The sequence below is a fragment of the Anoplolepis gracilipes genome, chromosome 8 (assembly GCF_047496725.1).
Source record: "Anoplolepis gracilipes chromosome 8, ASM4749672v1, whole genome shotgun sequence".
In the NCBI taxonomy this organism is placed as follows: domain Eukaryota; kingdom Metazoa; phylum Arthropoda; class Insecta; order Hymenoptera; family Formicidae; genus Anoplolepis; species Anoplolepis gracilipes.
In genome coordinates, this window is record NC_132977.1 from 7567002 (window position 1) to 7584400 (window position 17399).

The 17399-nt window shown below is 35.0% G+C and overlaps 3 protein-coding genes across 7 annotated transcripts in view; 2 read left to right on the forward strand and 1 right to left on the reverse strand.

Moving 5' to 3' along the window:
- The window catches only part of Gbs-76a (Glycogen binding subunit 76A), a 24695-nt gene extending 18468 nt beyond the window's left edge, over positions 1-6227 (reverse strand). Inside the window, exons 1-2 of one of the 3 annotated variants that reach the window (XM_072897462.1) lie at positions 162-5902; positions 17-84 (exon numbers count right to left, since the gene is read on the reverse strand). In XM_072897462.1, coding sequence (XP_072753563.1) covers positions 17-76 — 60 coding nt within the window. In that variant the 5' untranslated portion in view covers positions 77-84; positions 162-5902. Of the gene's footprint in view, positions 1-16; positions 5903-5954 lie in introns of those variants that run through there. The other 2 variants (XM_072897464.1, XM_072897461.1) reach the window with 2 other exon arrangements.
- The window catches only part of Aln (divergent protein kinase domain 1C), a 16554-nt gene extending 2747 nt beyond the window's left edge, over positions 1-13807 (forward strand). For 2 of the 3 annotated variants that reach the window (XM_072897506.1, XM_072897505.1), the window contains exons 2-5: positions 7540-7735; positions 10712-10872; positions 11443-12130; positions 12601-13806. In XM_072897506.1, coding sequence (XP_072753607.1) covers positions 7586-7735; positions 10712-10872; positions 11443-12130; positions 12601-12831 — 1230 coding nt within the window. In that variant the 5' untranslated portion in view covers positions 7540-7585 and the 3' untranslated portion in view covers positions 12832-13806. Of the gene's footprint in view, positions 1-7539; positions 7736-10711; positions 10873-11442; positions 12131-12600 lie in introns of all 3 variants that reach the window. The other variant, XM_072897508.1, reaches the window with a different exon arrangement.
- Positions 13808-15448: 1641 nt separating this feature from the next.
- Atpsynf (ATP synthase, subunit F) lies at positions 15449-16340 on the forward strand. Its single transcript, XM_072897538.1, has 4 exons — positions 15449-15653; positions 15740-15838; positions 15985-16101; positions 16182-16340. The coding sequence occupies exons 1-4, from the start codon at positions 15557-15559 to the stop codon at positions 16208-16210; spliced, it is 342 nt and encodes a 113-aa protein (XP_072753639.1). The 5' UTR covers positions 15449-15556; the 3' UTR covers positions 16211-16340.
- The last annotated feature ends 1059 nt before the right edge of the window (positions 16341-17399 follow it).

Here is a 17399-nt window from a genome sequence, read left to right on the forward strand (position 1 = left end):
GGTTATTTTTATTTACCATCGTGCTCGCCTGTTCTCCCGTCTTTGACTCGTCCTGGGCTCCTTCCTTCTGTGTCATGCTCACTCCTAAAACCGGATCGAATGTATCGTGTATCGGAATCGACCGGTCTTAACGGAGAAATTTTCTATGATACCAGACTTACGTGCCGGTGATATGTTACACGATCAATCCGCGATCGCGATCGCGAAACTCCGTACAAGCTGCCCGATGTAATCGCGAGCCTCCAAACATTATATATATATATCTCTATCGCGTTACTGACCAACTGAAAGAAAAGAGTGGTCCCTTTTTAGAAATCAAATCCACTTCTCGCGCGCGAGTTTGCGACACAGATGGAAGTCCATAACGCGCATAACTTTTCGTCTCACGCGGTGATGGTCTCACGAACAGAGCAGCGCGCGACGCAAGAATCCGGCGAGTCGCACTCGTCATACTTTTCGATCGCGGATTCCTCTAGTTCAAGAAAAATTCAAAACAAATATATTCGTGTTTATTTTTCTTCAGGTCTTCCACCGCCGATATATACCATATCAATACCACCAGCGGAATTTAAAGTCGTACGCTTTCGAACTTGGAACCTCTACGATCGTCGAGTGGCAAAAATGCCCTACTGACAATGAGAAATGTGATCTCAGTGACTTATAAATTCAGGAGAATTTCACGGGATTTGGATTGCGAGTCTGTTCTCGTAGACTCGATTTTTTGAACGCGAGTCCTTCTTTTTTTGTCTTTTCTTTTCGCGCTCGTGACGGTCGTTCGATCGATCGCAACGACGTGGCAAAGCCGTACTTCTCGAAGAGAGAAACTCTCTTAACGACGCGACGGAACCGCTACTAAGCGGGTGTCGTAGCGCGAGAGCGGAGGCTGAAGTGGAGCCGGCACGACCGGCCGGCTTACGCACACTGACTTTTCTGACTGGTCGAGCTAGTAGGTGACTCCGGAGACCCCTTCCATATCGCATAGCAACACCGCTCGTAAGACGACTGATAAGTGCCTGCACTTTGTCAGGCATCGATGAATCTGGTCGAGCGTGATGCATGCTACGTAGGGCATGCAAATTTTTTAAAAATAAAAAAAAAAAAAGGCAGAGAAATCTTGAAAATCCAGCTGATTAATCGAATTAATTTAACGACCCGTGAGATTAATAAGAAAATATGATTCTCTCTGATATTCTACACGAGGAATAGATCAGGATGTGTCTTATCAAGGAACAATTTGCATGTTGCATTAAATGAAAGAAGAGCAATATTATCGGGAATGTTGGGGAAGCAATTTCATACGTTTTAAGCAGATGATAAATTTGTCATCTTCATCCTTGCATCTTCGATAGAATCGCGAAATTGGAACGCTTCGAACGGAGCGGCGAAATTTGCATTATCAGGACGCTCTCGGCGAGAAATGGCGCATCCGCTCTCGTCGCGTGCGTCCATGCCTGAAATTGCAACGCACTGCAACTCGGAGATCAAAGTTGCACGCTCGTAAATCGAGCGATACCGCTCGCGATTTTCGAAGATCATCACACCGCGAGGGGTGAGAATCGCGGGTATCGAGAACTGCTTCCAGTAATAACTGTTTTCGTACGCGCGGAAAAAACAAAATATAAGATAACTCGGTATACGTTACATATCTGGCGCGATAAAATCCGGCGCATCTCTCGCGCGCGAGAGCAGAAGGATAGGAGGTCGTAAATCAGCCTCGGCGGGGATGCGGGGGGAGGCAAGACGACCGGTAATATTATTAAATTATGCGGCGGCTTCGCTTCCTGCCGCTACACGGCTCTCACTCTATATCGATCTTACAGTGCGATTTCATCGATTTTCACCGCGACAGACCAAAACACCTACGCACTGGCTGGTGCGTAATAGCCAAACGTAACTGTACCCGACCTATGACAACATGTGATTAAAAAAGCCTAAACTGTACTACAAGGAACACAATTATTTTTGCATATATAAGCATATACAAGGTGCTCGTTAATTCGCGACAGGAGATGCGCCCCTGAACACTCTCTCACAGGGATGCAGGAGATACAGACTTCTCCTGTCAGATTCACGCCTGAAATATGACGGATCACGTGGGATATGTCTCGACGAGAAAGCGCATTTTCGAACCCCTTGATTCATCAACTGTAATCCGGCATTTAATTCCGCGACGTACAATTTCCCGCGTATAATGACGTAATTATCGTATCATCGAGACTTCATTAGTAACGAGCAAACGGCAATCGTTTTTACCGATGCGCCGCAGGGAGGATTAAATGCGATCGGCCGATTGGCCGTTGCACTCGATGATGATGCACCGCGAGACAGAATCGACCATCTACCTCCGTCTCCTCTCTTTCTCACTCTCTCTCTTTTCTTCTCGGCTGTCTCGTCTCTTTTTTTTTTTCTTCTCAGCGACTATAACCACTCCCTGCCCGGTTTTCTGTCGGTCGTTCGCCGTCTGCAGGAACGCGCAAGTCGACCTACCGCGAGTCGTCACGCACGATCGACGCACGACACGTTGTAATAAGCTTGTAAGCTTTTTCTCGATCGTCGATCTAACAATAAGTTTCCATTAATGACAAACACTCCATCTGTGAGATCGATACGTGAAATAGTATTTTAAGAGTTGATTTTATGGTACAATTAAATTTTTTCTTGAATTTACTCCAACTATATTAAGAAAGAAATATTTAAATTAGATGTAATCGAAGGAGAAAAGTGACAGAATGATTCAGTTATTTTGTATGTGTGAAAAAAAAATATACAATTTTTGTATGCTCTTTTATACAATGCATGATTCAAAAGTTACTCAAGATTGCCGACTCTTTCTAGTTCAAGTATTAATTAGTTATCCTTGAGCTTAGTTCAAGCAATAATAAGTGAGTACTTATGTTAAAGTATTTAACTTCTCGCAGCTAAAAGGAAGATAAGAGTTCTCCATGTACAAGAAATGATCTAAAGTATCAACTATTTCGGTACTAAAAAATATTTTTTCTCATTAAAAAAACATATTTTAAAATATTATTTTATTGCAATTGTATTAAATTTAATGGTATGAAATTTAATTCCTGCCATTACAGAGCGGATAATAAACGAAGACGCTATTGAATTTATATAAGATTTAGATTGATAAATCATTACAAGTCTTATTCTTTTTGCTCTAGATAGTTATTGTTGGCGATCAAGAAATAGACATCGCATTTTTACACCTTTCTACAATAATAAATCACGTATGTAATTTTCAATGATCGGCGAGGACCATGGAAAATATTTTATGAACAATATAGATGCCATTTATTTATTTTAACGCTATAGCCATAACTTTTTTTACTAAATTATTTAATAGCAGCTGTTAATTACAGAAATCAATATTGCTAATTAAATAATTTTTATGAATTAAACATCTAAGGTGTTTTGAGAAACGAAATAGAAAATCTTCGCGGAATACGATCCATAATGCGTTGAAGAGCTTTGCCGTTCCGAGGGTAACGACCCCCCGGCGATGACCTTTCTAGGCATCACGTAGGAGTGTGAGGAAAGCGGCTTATCTCCGCGAGGAACCACGTGGTAGAAGCGATGCCGCAGGCGCGACATACATTCGAGGAAAATCCATCCGGCATGTCGTATTGAACGTTATTTGTCAAGGTGACCTTTACTAACTCCGTTGCAGAATCCAAAGACCAACATAGAAGCAAGATTCACATCTCCTAATTTTTTCCAATTTTCAAGATGAAAATATAATTTCTTTCTTATCTCATTGTAAACTATTACCACGTGTAGCAAAACTAATTCTAATTCAACTTAATTTTAAACTAAAAATAAAACCAAGACAATGTTTAATCTTTGAAAGATTAAATCAAGTTACTTCAACCAAGTTGCAAATTTTGAAAAATGAAGAATCTAATTGTAATTTTAATTTTATAAAAACAACATCACTGGGTGATAGTCAGTGTGGTAGAAACGGCAGACCGTGACCTTTATCTCGCAATCAGCTTAAAGACCTCGCGATCTACGGTCTGGCGAACGTCTGTGCGAGCGATTAATCGATCGTTCGATCGGCGCGACGTGACGTTCGATCGCGACCGCAATTCGCACCTCTTGCAAGCAACTAGAAATGCGAACAACACGCACAGGTGAGCAGGAAGGAGAGAGAGAAGGAGAAGAAGGAAGGTTAAAGGTCAAATGCGAACCTACCTCAACGACTTGGTCGCGCGATGATCAAAGACTAAACTCGTTTTTCTTTTTAAACACGTCGACACGAAGGTGGGAAAGATTCCCTTGACGGTGACCCTTCATGTGTTCGTAGATAGTTCGTAGATCCGAAAATAGCAGTGAATTTTATCAGGCCACGACAGGTCATTAACCAACGTAACTTTGTAGAATAATCGCAATTATAATGGTGTTATCATTACGCGAAATAAACTAATAGAAGCTAATGGAAAGGATAAACTTGCCAGAGAGCTCATTTAAGACCTAATCTTAGCTTGACACATGATTAGATAACGAGATGGCCGTGAAATTCACGGCTTAATCGTAGACGGTTTCGATGGAAGAAACCTTCGCTTTCGTACGCGCGAGATGAAATCATCGAACGTAGATCATTTTCAAGCTGCAGACTGTACAATCGCGTTTATTTTCGTCCGCTGGTACAGATTGGTGTGGGAGAGTAATTGCAATCTTCTACGATATACACATGTCGAAGGTCTTGCGGTAGCGTTGTCTAATATATTTTTTTGCGCCGAGAGATTCAACCCGTTGTAAATGAGACTCGCGATTGGTGGATCCGTCAGATCCGGCATACAGTTTACGATAACTTGTTTAATCGGTGAACTTTTTGTACTCTCATCAATTGAGAATGTTGGGCGCGTTTTTTTTTTTCTTTACGTACACATTCTATGTCATTGTCGGTGATAATCATTGGTAAATCCAAAGAAAAAAAAATCAGTATATAAAAGCTTTTATATGCATATAAAATTGATCAGTTAATTTTTATACCTTTCATTATATTTTTGCTTTTATTTTGCCTCCAAAAAGAAACTTAAATAATCTTGTCAAGAAATATAATATAATTTAGTGTCAATGACATCTCGCAACCACTTTCATTACCGATGTTAAAATCGGTGCGGTTACGTCAGATGAATAAAACAATAATTCATCAAGAAGAAAGTTGTCAGAATGAGTATTTAATGCAAACTGCCTATGAGACGAATCATATCGTATTGATTTACACAAATCTCGTACATATACTTGCCCGAGAGGTTAATGGTCGCAAAGCAAGCAAACCGGTTAGAGAAAGCGGCAATACTTTAATCAATTCAATCCTCTAATCAGAATTATTATTTGTAAAAAGGATCTTTCTTTCATCTTTCAAAAATATTAAAAACAGAAAAAAAAGTTTTCAAGATTTGAGCTACAATTTATTAGTTAACAAATTTTGTTAGAATGATCATAAATTTATTATTAAATAGAAATAACATTATCACATCTATTTCACTTACAAGGAGAGGATAAAATATAGATATAATATTTAGATATAATTATCGTTATCTTTATTAGATATATTTTTATCATGATTATTTTAAATTACGTTTAATTATAAAAAAAACTCATAATAATGTTGTAATGAAACTATCGAGTTGCGAAGATTTCAGTTGATTTGTGTTCTTCACCACTGCTGGTTCCAACAATTGTATTTTTTTAAATAAATTTTCTGGAAAACGGCTGAGCGCCCTATCCCTTTATTTAATAGAAAAAAAACTCCATCAAAATCTGTGAACTAAAGTTCGCGCCCTCTCCTTGTTAGACCTTCATTGCATCAGAAGATGAGATATTGATATCACATTTCTTATGCAACATTTATCACAATGTTCATATAATGTTTAAATTATATTCTTAAAAAAAAAAAAAAAAAAAAAAAAGGAAAAGAACAATCACATGTGCATGGCACTCACCAACTCCTCGAAAAGCGTTCTTCTTTTTTTTTTAATCCCTTTTTGAAAAAGCAAAGCCGTAAATGGAACGCATTCGCGCGCGGATGTTACCGCTCGACGGAACACTTCCGGTCCCCGGTTTTACGAGCGCGAAACCGATTCTCGGATCGGAAGGTGAACCGGATAAACGAACAAACGGACGACGGCGACGTCTGTGTCGACGGGACGGCAGAGCAGCCTCTGTACGTGGACCTCTATGTGGACGAGCGTCCCGTATAAAAATGACGACGACGTCTCTGCCGCCGGAACGGCCGTCGGCGGTACAAGGGCAACGAAGGTCGCAGCTGCGCGTCGCGACACGCAGGTGCGTCTCTGTCTCTACTCGCTCGCTCGTTCGCTCACTCGCACCGCACGTTCGGTAGCGCGCGCGATTCCGAAACTGTTGGCGAACGTGTGACGTGACGTGACGCCACGCGACGCGACGCATGTGCGTCGCCTGCGACGACGATGTATCGCACGCTTTCGACGCGCGAAAAGATAGAGACGCGCCGCCGAAAGATAAAGACGAGCCAAAGAGAGAGAGAGAGAGAGAGAGAGAGAGAAGTGATCTGTTCTTCTTGTAATTAACTTTTTTTTATTTTTTTTTTAATTGAAATAAAAATGTATTATCAAACTTTGAAAAAGAAGAAATAAAGAAGAAAATCTAATAAGTACTAGGAAAACATAGGAAGATAGTGTTCCAGTTTTAGAATTCTTCGCACGCAGCACTGTCCTTATCAATCTTTAATCAAATACGTTAATTTTTATGTTTTATAAGAAATGGTAAACATTTATTATCAAGGTTTCTAATTTATATTTATAGAGTTTTGCCAACAATTTTGACAATTACTTAAAATTATACTCCAAATAAAAATACTCTGTAAAATCGCATAAATAATAATCAATCAAAATTTAAAAAAGGAGAACGAATGAAAAAGTTGCAATCCACTGGGCTGTCAAAATTATGTACTTAAAACATAACTCGTACGCGTGCTCCGACACGCAATTAAACGTAATGCCGTGTCAACAATGTCAGTCACGTTGTCAAAACATGTAGCGTGCAAGATGTGCCAGATTGTGAGAAGAAGAGACTTGGAACGAAATGTCAAAGCGCGAATCGTCCCTGGCGTGTAATTGACAGCGTCCTCGAAAGATTCGAGAAACGACACGACGTCATTTCAACTGCTGTACGTCACGGATCTCTCCACCCGGGGGAGATGATCCGCCGGCCTACGTTCCTGGAGGAAACCGAGTAATTCACCGCGAGAGGCGCAGCGCTGCATCGCTCGTCGCCTCGCTCTCGCACGCGCCGCAGATTATGCCGCATTGCTGCAAACGCGCTCGCCATCGTGACGCGACGCGACGCCGGGATAACGACAAGCACAGGCTCCACCGGGAGTCGGGGCCGTGGCCGCGGCGGCGGCGACAACGAGACGACGAGATGTCGGCGCGACACGCCGCAGCGTCGCCGTGGAAGTCGAGGCCTGGCTCGCGGATGAGAGATTAAAAGGCAGGGAGACGAAAAAAAATAAATAAATAAAAGGATCTTTTTTTTTCTTTCTTTGAGGCTCACCTTGATCCCTGTCAGGAATCTGACGACCAACAACGTGATCATGAATGTCCGCCGGCTGCCCGGTTTCATGTACAACTACAAGCTGGCAACGGTCCTCCTAGTGTCCGGCCTGTTCCTCGTCGTCTACCTGCTTCTATATTGGGGTATAATGTGCACGAATCTCGAGGCCTGGCGTCACGTGTCCATCGTGGTGAGTTTGCGGCGCGCGAATTGCTTTAATCGGTGGCTCACGGACTTTATATGACCGCGCGACGGCACGAGATGGGGTATAAATATGTCGGGTTGGTGAAAGTGTATTAGGGGTGAATCCTGCGCCGGCGAGGGATTGAAAGAGCGCGACCGACGCACGCGCGTACCCTACGCAGCCTCCGGTGAGAACCCGGCTCGCGCGGCGAATTCGTACACGTTGTTCGCATGCACGTGTGCAAAGTGACAGTTTACTACATTGGCGATTTTTCATTTGACGGTAAAACGTTTCGGAAATTGTCACCATCGCGTTTTCTCTCCCCTTAATAAACTTGTCTGGAGAGACCGAATTTGTGGGGCATACAAAATTTTCGATTCGAAAATTGACTGTAGCATTTTTTAAAAGGTTATCGATGAAATATATGCGAAATTGTAAATGTCGTGATATATCTGAACGTACGAATGATAGGATCAAATTTATACTTGGTCCGAAGCTGTGTTGTTTTTAGAGAAATCAACTAAATATGCAGCTTATCTCCCCCTTTTCAAAATTTTATACATTTGTTTATTGATAAGTATGTAAGAGCTCGTTGATGAGAATTTACTTATAAATTTGGATATTGATGTAGTGGTAATCTTGCAAGGCTGTGTTCCGGTAACCCGAATAACGCTCCACAGATATCGATCCCCATAAAATTTTCCTAATTTCGTCGGGATCGATTCACTCTGAATAAAACATCTCTGAAATTTTAAAATGCTTGTGTTGTAAATTTCACAACTAAATTAATTCCCCCCAAGAAAAATCTAAATTATACATATTGAAATTATACGTGTTAAATTATAATTGTACAATTAAATTAAATTATATGTATATTATTAAATTATACATATACAATTTTAATTACATATGTATAAAAATTGAATGATTCATTATAATCCATTTTAATATTTCAGTAAATCTATTTACACACTAAACATATAACGTATAAATAATTTGCATTGTAAAAAAGACAAGTAGAATTATTTATGTGCTTGCCATAATACTAAATAAATTTTTTTTTAATATTAGAAATTTTGTATAATTTTATAATAAACGCATCCAAATGTTCTTAAAAAATTACTATAATTAATTCTAGATTTAATTTAAGATAGAATTTCCTACAATTCGTGAAGTAAACTCTGACACTTTTTAGCAAGCAATAGTAGAAAACAATTTTAGATCGTAATAAGACAATGTCAGTGAAGTCTTATATGTATAATTTAAGTCTTACATATGTCATTGCTTATTACGTTTTAACGACACTGTCGCAGTGTAGAATTAAGAAGAAAATCGCTTACATAATACTTGACTTGAAACACGCGAGATATGTGAAATATAAGAGCCTAACATACAACGTCTTTATTCTTTAAAAGTTAAAATTCTTTATCATAAATATTCGTTTAATTAAAAAAAAAAACTTAATGCAATCGAATTATATTCTAAAAATTTCTATAACAATATATTAATTTATTAAATTATCTACAAATATTTTCATTGCGTTTAAGAACAAATGTGAAAGAAAAAAAAAAGAGATGCGAGTAAATATTTTACGTATACATATAAATTGTTCTGCAAATGAATAGTCTTTTTTATTTCCTAAATTAAATAAGATCATTAGTTTCTAAATTAAATCATAATAAATAAAATTTTAATTTAATTCTATTTTGATAAAAATTATTGCAAACAATGAAAAAGATTTAACTGATTTCTTTTGTCTATAAAATGTAAATAATTTCGTTGTAATTTCTGCTAATACGATTTCATAAAATTGATTAATCTCCGCTTGTCCGTCATATTTTCGCGTTTTCTGCAAAAAGTTTCACGACAGTATAATAGTACAAATATATATTTACTGTCGAAACGTGAGACTTACAACAATGCTAGTTAATTCATTCTGTCGATAATTTATTTTCTCCAAAACGCTAGATAAGTCGCCTCGACGAAAAATACGCGGCAGACATGCATAACATACATGCATATATGGGGATCGCAAAGTAACGACCGTTCCCTCATTGAGGCCGATTGGGCCAACTAAAAATATCGCACGAGAACAACGAGCCTCTATAACGTCTGACGCGGTACTATAGTACGACGAGCGAATAATATGTAGTACGCAAGAATATAGGCGCATATATGTGGGTGACAGCGCCCACGCGCGCGAGAGAGTAATATGTACTCCTTCATTGCTCTCGATTCGTCGGACAATGTATGGCAGAAAGAAAGAGCCGCTGAAATGAACCATAAAATATTTGTTCTGCTATTTACAATTATTTTTGGTTATTTTCGTAGAAAAATATTAAGACAAATAATACATATTGCGTATTCTCATTATGTATCATCATTGTATAAATTAATATTGATGTTTAATATTATATAATATTATGTAGTTAATAATATATATATATATATAATATTATAAAATAATATATTTAATATATTCATATATATAATTAATATTAACATATTTTACACAATGTAATACAGAAATACACAGCAAGTATATACGCGCCTTTAGATGTGCAGCAAATTCTTACATCTGTTCAAATATAGTTACAAACAAAATTAAACATATCAATTTGAAATAATTTTATTTTATTAATTTAACTGTAATATATTATTTTTCACTCGTTTTTTTAAACATTAGAGTCAGTAATTTTATGAAGAATTCAAGATTAGCAATAGTACAATATTTTTTGCATATAAAATAAAATATAATAAATAGAAAAAAAATGTATATGCAAGAGAAATCACATGTTAAAATATTTTATAATTTTAGAGAAATAATTTATTCATTAATGGCTATATAAAGCTAAAAATATAAGGAATTGCACTTCTCTCTTTTTCTCATTTCTTTTCTTGGTAGAATATTTCTTATTCGATTCTTATATAAGCTTGAAATTTTAATATTCGCGTAATAAACAATCATAATTTTCATTTTAGTGCAGCCAACACCGAGATGGTACTGCAATGGGAATTCTCTGCGAACCATTGTGCGCTGAAAAGGGGATACACTCGCTAGCATGTGAAACTCTTCATGCAGGCAAGGAAGCGGTTTTCTCGGCGCATTGGGAAGCGACTCGGCTCGTATTCAAGGCCTCGAGGTGATCTTTTATTTCTTTCACCGGTTTTTGCATACATATACACTACTTGACAAAAGTCTGAGCACACCCTGTGTTTTCGTCTGAATTAAAAATTAGATCAATAATAAGCTTCCACATTTTTATTCACCTGAAAATATAAGGAATATTTTGCGGATCTATTTACTTAAAAAATACAGCTTTTACCTTCATGAAATAATGATTTAATTTTTCATTAAAATAACGACTTTGGCTTTTTTTTATAACTGCCTTGCAAATTTTGGGCATATAATTTATATCATCGTCTTAGAAAAAAACTGATAATGAAAATATTTGACGAAAAAAAGAGAGACTTTAAACGAAGCATGGCAAGACTATGAAATTCCAGTGTTTTCGCTATTGCATACTTTTCTTTATCGATTTATGACTCAAGCCATATTTCTGCATTCCTGCAAGAATAATTTAATAAAATATATCGATTAAATTTATTCCTTCCTAAATGTAACACAATACAATTTTGAAGGTATTATCACTCAGACTTTTATCAAGTATATAAAGAATTTCAATTCATATAAAAATGTTACTTCAATTCAGAACCAAAACATCCTCGGAGCAATTCGAATCTCTCTACTGGATAGATGCGACCGGTTCGCGACATTTCCCATCCGAGGAGGACTTCATCATCATGATCAAAGACTTGGTTATCAATAAACTGAACGTGAGTCTCACGCGACAGCAGTTGGAAAGACTCGCCCGGTTGCGGACACATCGGATGGAGACCGAGCCGACGAGACGTCAATTAGAGATGGAGAATCTCTGGCCGTTGCTGCAGGAGAACGAATATCTGATGATGATTTTGTTCGAGGATAGAGACGTGTTTCCACAACTGATCGGCACGTGCGGCACTTTTTACGCGGTCGAGTACGTTAGACCGATCGAGACACCCACGACGGTGCTAGCCCTATCCGATTCGAAACCTGAGTGGGCCAAGAGGTTGAAGCTGGCCGTGATGATCCTCAATTTACTCGAGGAACTCGAAACGGACTTTCCCGAACCGCTTTATCTTTGTGACATAAAGATCAATCACTTTGGTTTACCTCTGGGCGGACAAAAACTAAAGTTTTTGGATCTAGACGCGATCTTCCCGAAAAGCATCATCGATCGCATAACCGCTGACGGTAAAAATTGCGAAAAGCATGAGGATTGTGATTACTTTGACTGCCGGTCGGTGTGCTCGAAGAACAAACGTTGTGAATCACCGGTCCTCAACAATAATTTACAGGTATATAATCAATATTATATATGTACAAAATATTTAATATGTAATATTCATGACTTTTCAAACATCTAATATTTTTCATATATATCAATATATTTTATATATATTTATATACAAATATATGTATCTATATATAAAATAATATTAATTATATAATTAATAAAATTAATAATATTAATAATATTATTTATGTAATTAATTTTATAAATATTGTAATGTGTGTATGTGTGTGTGTGTGTGTATAAAATATAAAAACAAATTTTTAATATTTTCAAAATGTAAAATAGAAACCATAATATGTATTATTATTACTTTTATCACATATTAATTCTCATTATATATTTATGTAAATTATATATTGAATACTTTAAATAAGAAATATATAGTGCTCTCAATTATTATTATTAATTTTCATGTGATTTCAGTTTTATTATGAATTTCTTTTACAAAGTTAAAAATATGTGTACTTGTAGATCATCTGCGAGAAAATCTTTCTCGGTTGGACACTTTCGGGAACGATAATCATTCCTGGATTGCTAATGTCGGAACATACCACCAGCACACTGGCTGTATTATTAAGACAATGCGCTAATCCGGATAGCGACATGACGCATTTACCACGTGCGGCAGCGACCGACAGTCTGAAGAAACGACTTTACAATATGCTAAGCGAAATGGAACAGGAATATGCAATGCTGTTGTGAAAAAAGAAACTGAAAGATGATACATTCAATATGAAGAGAAAAGTAGGGTTTTCAGTGACAATGATAAAAACGCAAAACGCAACGCTGTAAATTTACGATTGGATGAAATATAAAACACACTTTTGTCGTATCATCGAGGCTCTGTATAACGTTAGGCGATAGACTCTGCATAATTTATTTGTTTAATTTAGCAAAAGAGAGCAACGCAACACGTACAATTGTATACTTTTACATTACGGATTTGGTAACCGGGCAATTTCCGTTTCATACTACAAAAATAACGAAGAAAAAAGTTTAATAGAAAAGCTAGTATACCAAAATAATACTAATATGAAGTTATTTATAATTAAGAGAATTTACAGATATTTATTTTTTAGTTTTAGTTTTAGAGACGTATTATCATAAGATCACGGCAATAGACACAAATGGATCTCTCGGAAATTAGATACTAAAAATCCAAAAGAGAGTTATTCCGATAACGACTCATTATGAAACTTATAACTGCGCTTAATTAGAAAATAAAGAACTATTCGTTTCTAGAATATTTTTACATAAAAGTAAATTATTAATTCATTTATGCATTATTACTGCTCGTTATACACATATTAATACTAGCGGAGTCACATGATACACTTACGCGAAAAAGATGAGAGTGCCTGTTATACTATTTTATATTAGATTATTTCTTTTAATCTTAAGCTTACATATAATAAAGATCAATCAAAGTGCCATTACAAACTCGAAATAAAGAACAGAAGAATCATAAACTTATGATCCTAATGTTCCCCAATTTAATTTCACATTTGTCACTGTCCTTTGCAAAGGTTTCGTATGAAGATTCAACATTTTTTAAATATTCTACCAACATTTAACGCGATTAACGCATTTTCATTAAGTAAATTATTTTGAATATGCTTTGACTGTAAAATATCTCCAATTTTTTTACTTCTGTTCGTGACATATGTAAATTAGAAATTTCCTAGTTATTCTATATTATTTTTTCTTGTTTACGTTAGTTTATATAATATTATTAACATAACTAATAGATAAATTTGTCAACATTTTTCTCTATTATATATTTTTTATAAATATTATATATATATATATATATATATATATATATATATATATATATATATATATATATATAATTTATTTTTATATATATGTTATAATATTATATGTAAATATAACATAAAAGTACTTAATATTATATGTAAATATCTTCCCCCAATCTATCATGTGCATACCAAAAATAATTAAAAATTAAAAAAACCTTATTTTGATAGACAGTCTAATTTAATATTTTATTTCTTCAAATTTCCTTGTATATGTAAAAACTATTTCTTTCTCCAGCAAAAATAATGTTATTTAAAACAAATTTTATTATTTATTATTATTTTATTAAAAATTATTAATTATAATTTTATTAAAAAATTATTAGTTATATTGTTCATTTCTTTGTACCAATCAAGCTAAAATTTTTAAATTATGAAAATATAAATTTATGGTTAAATGTAAACAAATCAAAATATGTAATTTTTAAGTTTTGCTATGAAATAAATAAAAAAATACTTTTACTCTAAAATTAATTATATTTTATACATACAAAGACTAATATTAAATCAATCAGTAATATTGTATATGTATATTAAAATTAAAAATCTGTGTTTCAAATTTTGCAATAAGTAGAAAATTTTTTTTTTAGACTAAATGCTATGGATATATATATATATATATATATATATATATATACATTTTATACAAATATTTGTAATTTCAGCAAATTCATCACCTCGTTAAAATAAAAAACAGTTTAACTCACCAGTGCTATGCGCAGCAGCGAAGTTACACAGCCTTGATCTGTAAAATATCCAAAAATATATCTATTTAATCTAAATTAAAATAAGTGTCAAAACTGTATTTAAAATGTTGAAAAATAATTATTGCGCGCATTAAAATTTTCGTTTTATTGGATATTTAACAAATAATAATTAATTAATTACAAATAATAATAATAATTAATAGATTATTTAGGTAAACTCATGATTGCTCTGGCATTACCTGCTGATGCCGCCCCGGGCCGTTTGCTTCTCTTCTCTCATTTCACCATCCATTCTTTCGTGATACTCTCTAAAGAGAAAAAAACAATCAAATATAATTATACGAATACTCACGAAAACAATTATATACGGTTTTATACATACTAATCACATCTGAATGCAGTTAATGAGCGGACGGTACTTTTTCACGGTACTTACTCCGATGTCCCGACTTTAGTGGCGAGTGGCGACGCGCACTTGATTATGGCGGGAAAATATCGCGGGAAAAAACACGCGAAGCTCGATAATGTCACTCGTGATGATATCCCTAAAGACAATATATCTATTTCATGCTAATAAAGCATACAAAATATTTATTTCAACAAAATTGATACATTTACGATTTATTTAATCAGTGTAAATTGTATGCATTATACTATAATATTGCGAATATGCGAATCAAAATTGCAGGCATATTACCTACCGGGAAGCTCGCCGACACGTGGCTATGTAGTTCTCATGTTTCTCGATAGAGTCTCGACGTCTGTCGTCTCGCAAAAGTTTATTTCTCCCAAGGTTATTTCATGTTTCACGGCTGAGAGTCGAGCATTCTGCTCGCTTGTTCTGATTATTCGTGCCGTCTCATAATCACCGATTCAGTTATAAAAATCGAATATTTCGTCATGGCGACGAAATTTCAGCTCAAGTTCGGTGGCTATCCCATGGAGTACGATGCTGCGAAACATGGACCATATGATCCTGCGCGCTTTTACGGAAAACGTGAGTTCGTTGCTTGCGTTTGACGTACGTAGCACCTCTTCTCACACGATTAATAATCTTATGTAATGTTCCTGTATTTAACACAGCCGACACTCCGTTCTTGGATCTGAAGCTCAATGAGATCCCCGGTTGGCTTACGAGACGTCAGAAGACTCCTCAGGCGTTTATGGGAGCGTGTTCCAGAGGTAATTACTGTATATCAGCAAAAAAAGAGGTCATTTTATCAGCCAAAAATTGCACAACTGCATATTACCTTGTCGCATGTGATTTTGAAGACAACACTATTCGAAAGGAATCTCTAGTATAACATTGTCTTGTCATTGTTTCGCAGCGTTTTGGCGTTGGCAACATAAGTATGTACAGCCTAGACGATGCGGTATAGCTCCATTCTTTCAAGTGGCAGTCGGTTGTATGATTGCATTCTATGTAATGAATTATAAGAAATTACGTGAGTAGAATAATATAGATATAATTAATTTTAACAAGTACATACAAAAAAGTATAACACTCTGCGTTATTTCATTTCAGGTCATCATAAAAATTACAAATATCACTAATTGTATTATAGACATCTCTATTATAGATATCTCGATTTGAATAAAAGGAATTTATGTATCAATTGTTCGGGAAAGAGATATCCGACTTATTAGAGTGTGTTTAAATAAATATTCTTAGTATGCACAAAAAATATACAATTTGTTATACACCAATTATATTAATTCCCATATCAATGCATGAAATAATTAAAACTAAGATTGATAATATAGTTTAATTTAATAATAGTCTTACTTTTAGTTTAATATTAAAATTTTTAAGTTATAAAAGAGAAAATTGTTAAATTATGAAAATATAAAGTTATAGTTAAATGTAAATAAATCAAAATATGTAATTTTTAAGTTTTGCTATGAAATAAATGAAAAAATATTTTTACTCTAAAATTAATTATATTTTATACATATAAAGACTAATATTAAATCAATCAGTAATATTGTATATATTAAAATTAAAAATCTGTGTTTCAAATTTTGTAATAATATTAAATCTCAAGCACAAAATGTAAAATAAATAGGATGTACAATTTATTATATGTAATATTGTATCTATTTTGCAAAAAAAAAAATTATACAATTTTATTGTCCATATTTTAAAGCGACATAAAGACAAGAATTTAATTTTTTTATATTGCTACAAAGGTTTTTCAATTATTATATATTATTATATAATTTATGTACGTGTGCTATAAATTATAATTCATATTTGTGCTATGTGTAAATAATAATATCACAATTTTTAATTTCTAAAGTTTTTTCAATTATTATATATTATACTATTTATATACGTATGCTATAAATTATAATTCATATTTGTGCTATATGTAAATAATAATATTACCATTTTTAATTTCTAAAGGTTAATCAGATCAATATCTGAATTCTTAAACGATTAATAATTTAACACCTGGAAATTTCAGTCGTAAAACGCGGAGTTTTATTCGTAATAAAAGTTTCTAGTCCGATGAATGGGGCAATGTGCTCGTGCGTCAATGGATTAAAGATCCATAATCAACGCTGCCATTGGTCGAAACGGACGAACGCGGGTTGCGAACCGTTCTCGCACTCGATGGACGCGTATTTTTCGCATGATTATCGAACAGACGGGGACGGCGATTGGCCGGCCGGCGGTTGACATGCGCGCGGTCGGCCAATCGGAGCGAAAGCAAGGGACAAAACTCAGGTTCACCAGCAA

What these genes read in the sequence shown, in the direction of transcription:
- Atpsynf (XM_072897538.1), top strand. Translation starts at nt 15,557, where the DNA reads ATGGCGACGAAATTTCAGCTCAAGTTCGGTGGCTATCCCATGGAGTAC. An exon ending in TGCGCGCTTTTACGGAAAAC is followed by an intron (nt 15,654 to 15,739) that starts GTGAGTTCGTTG and finishes TATTTAACACAG; the next exon opens with CCGACACTCCGTTCTTGGAT. An exon ending in TATGGGAGCGTGTTCCAGAG is followed by an intron (nt 15,839 to 15,984) that starts GTAATTACTGTA and finishes ATTGTTTCGCAG; the next exon opens with CGTTTTGGCGTTGGCAACAT.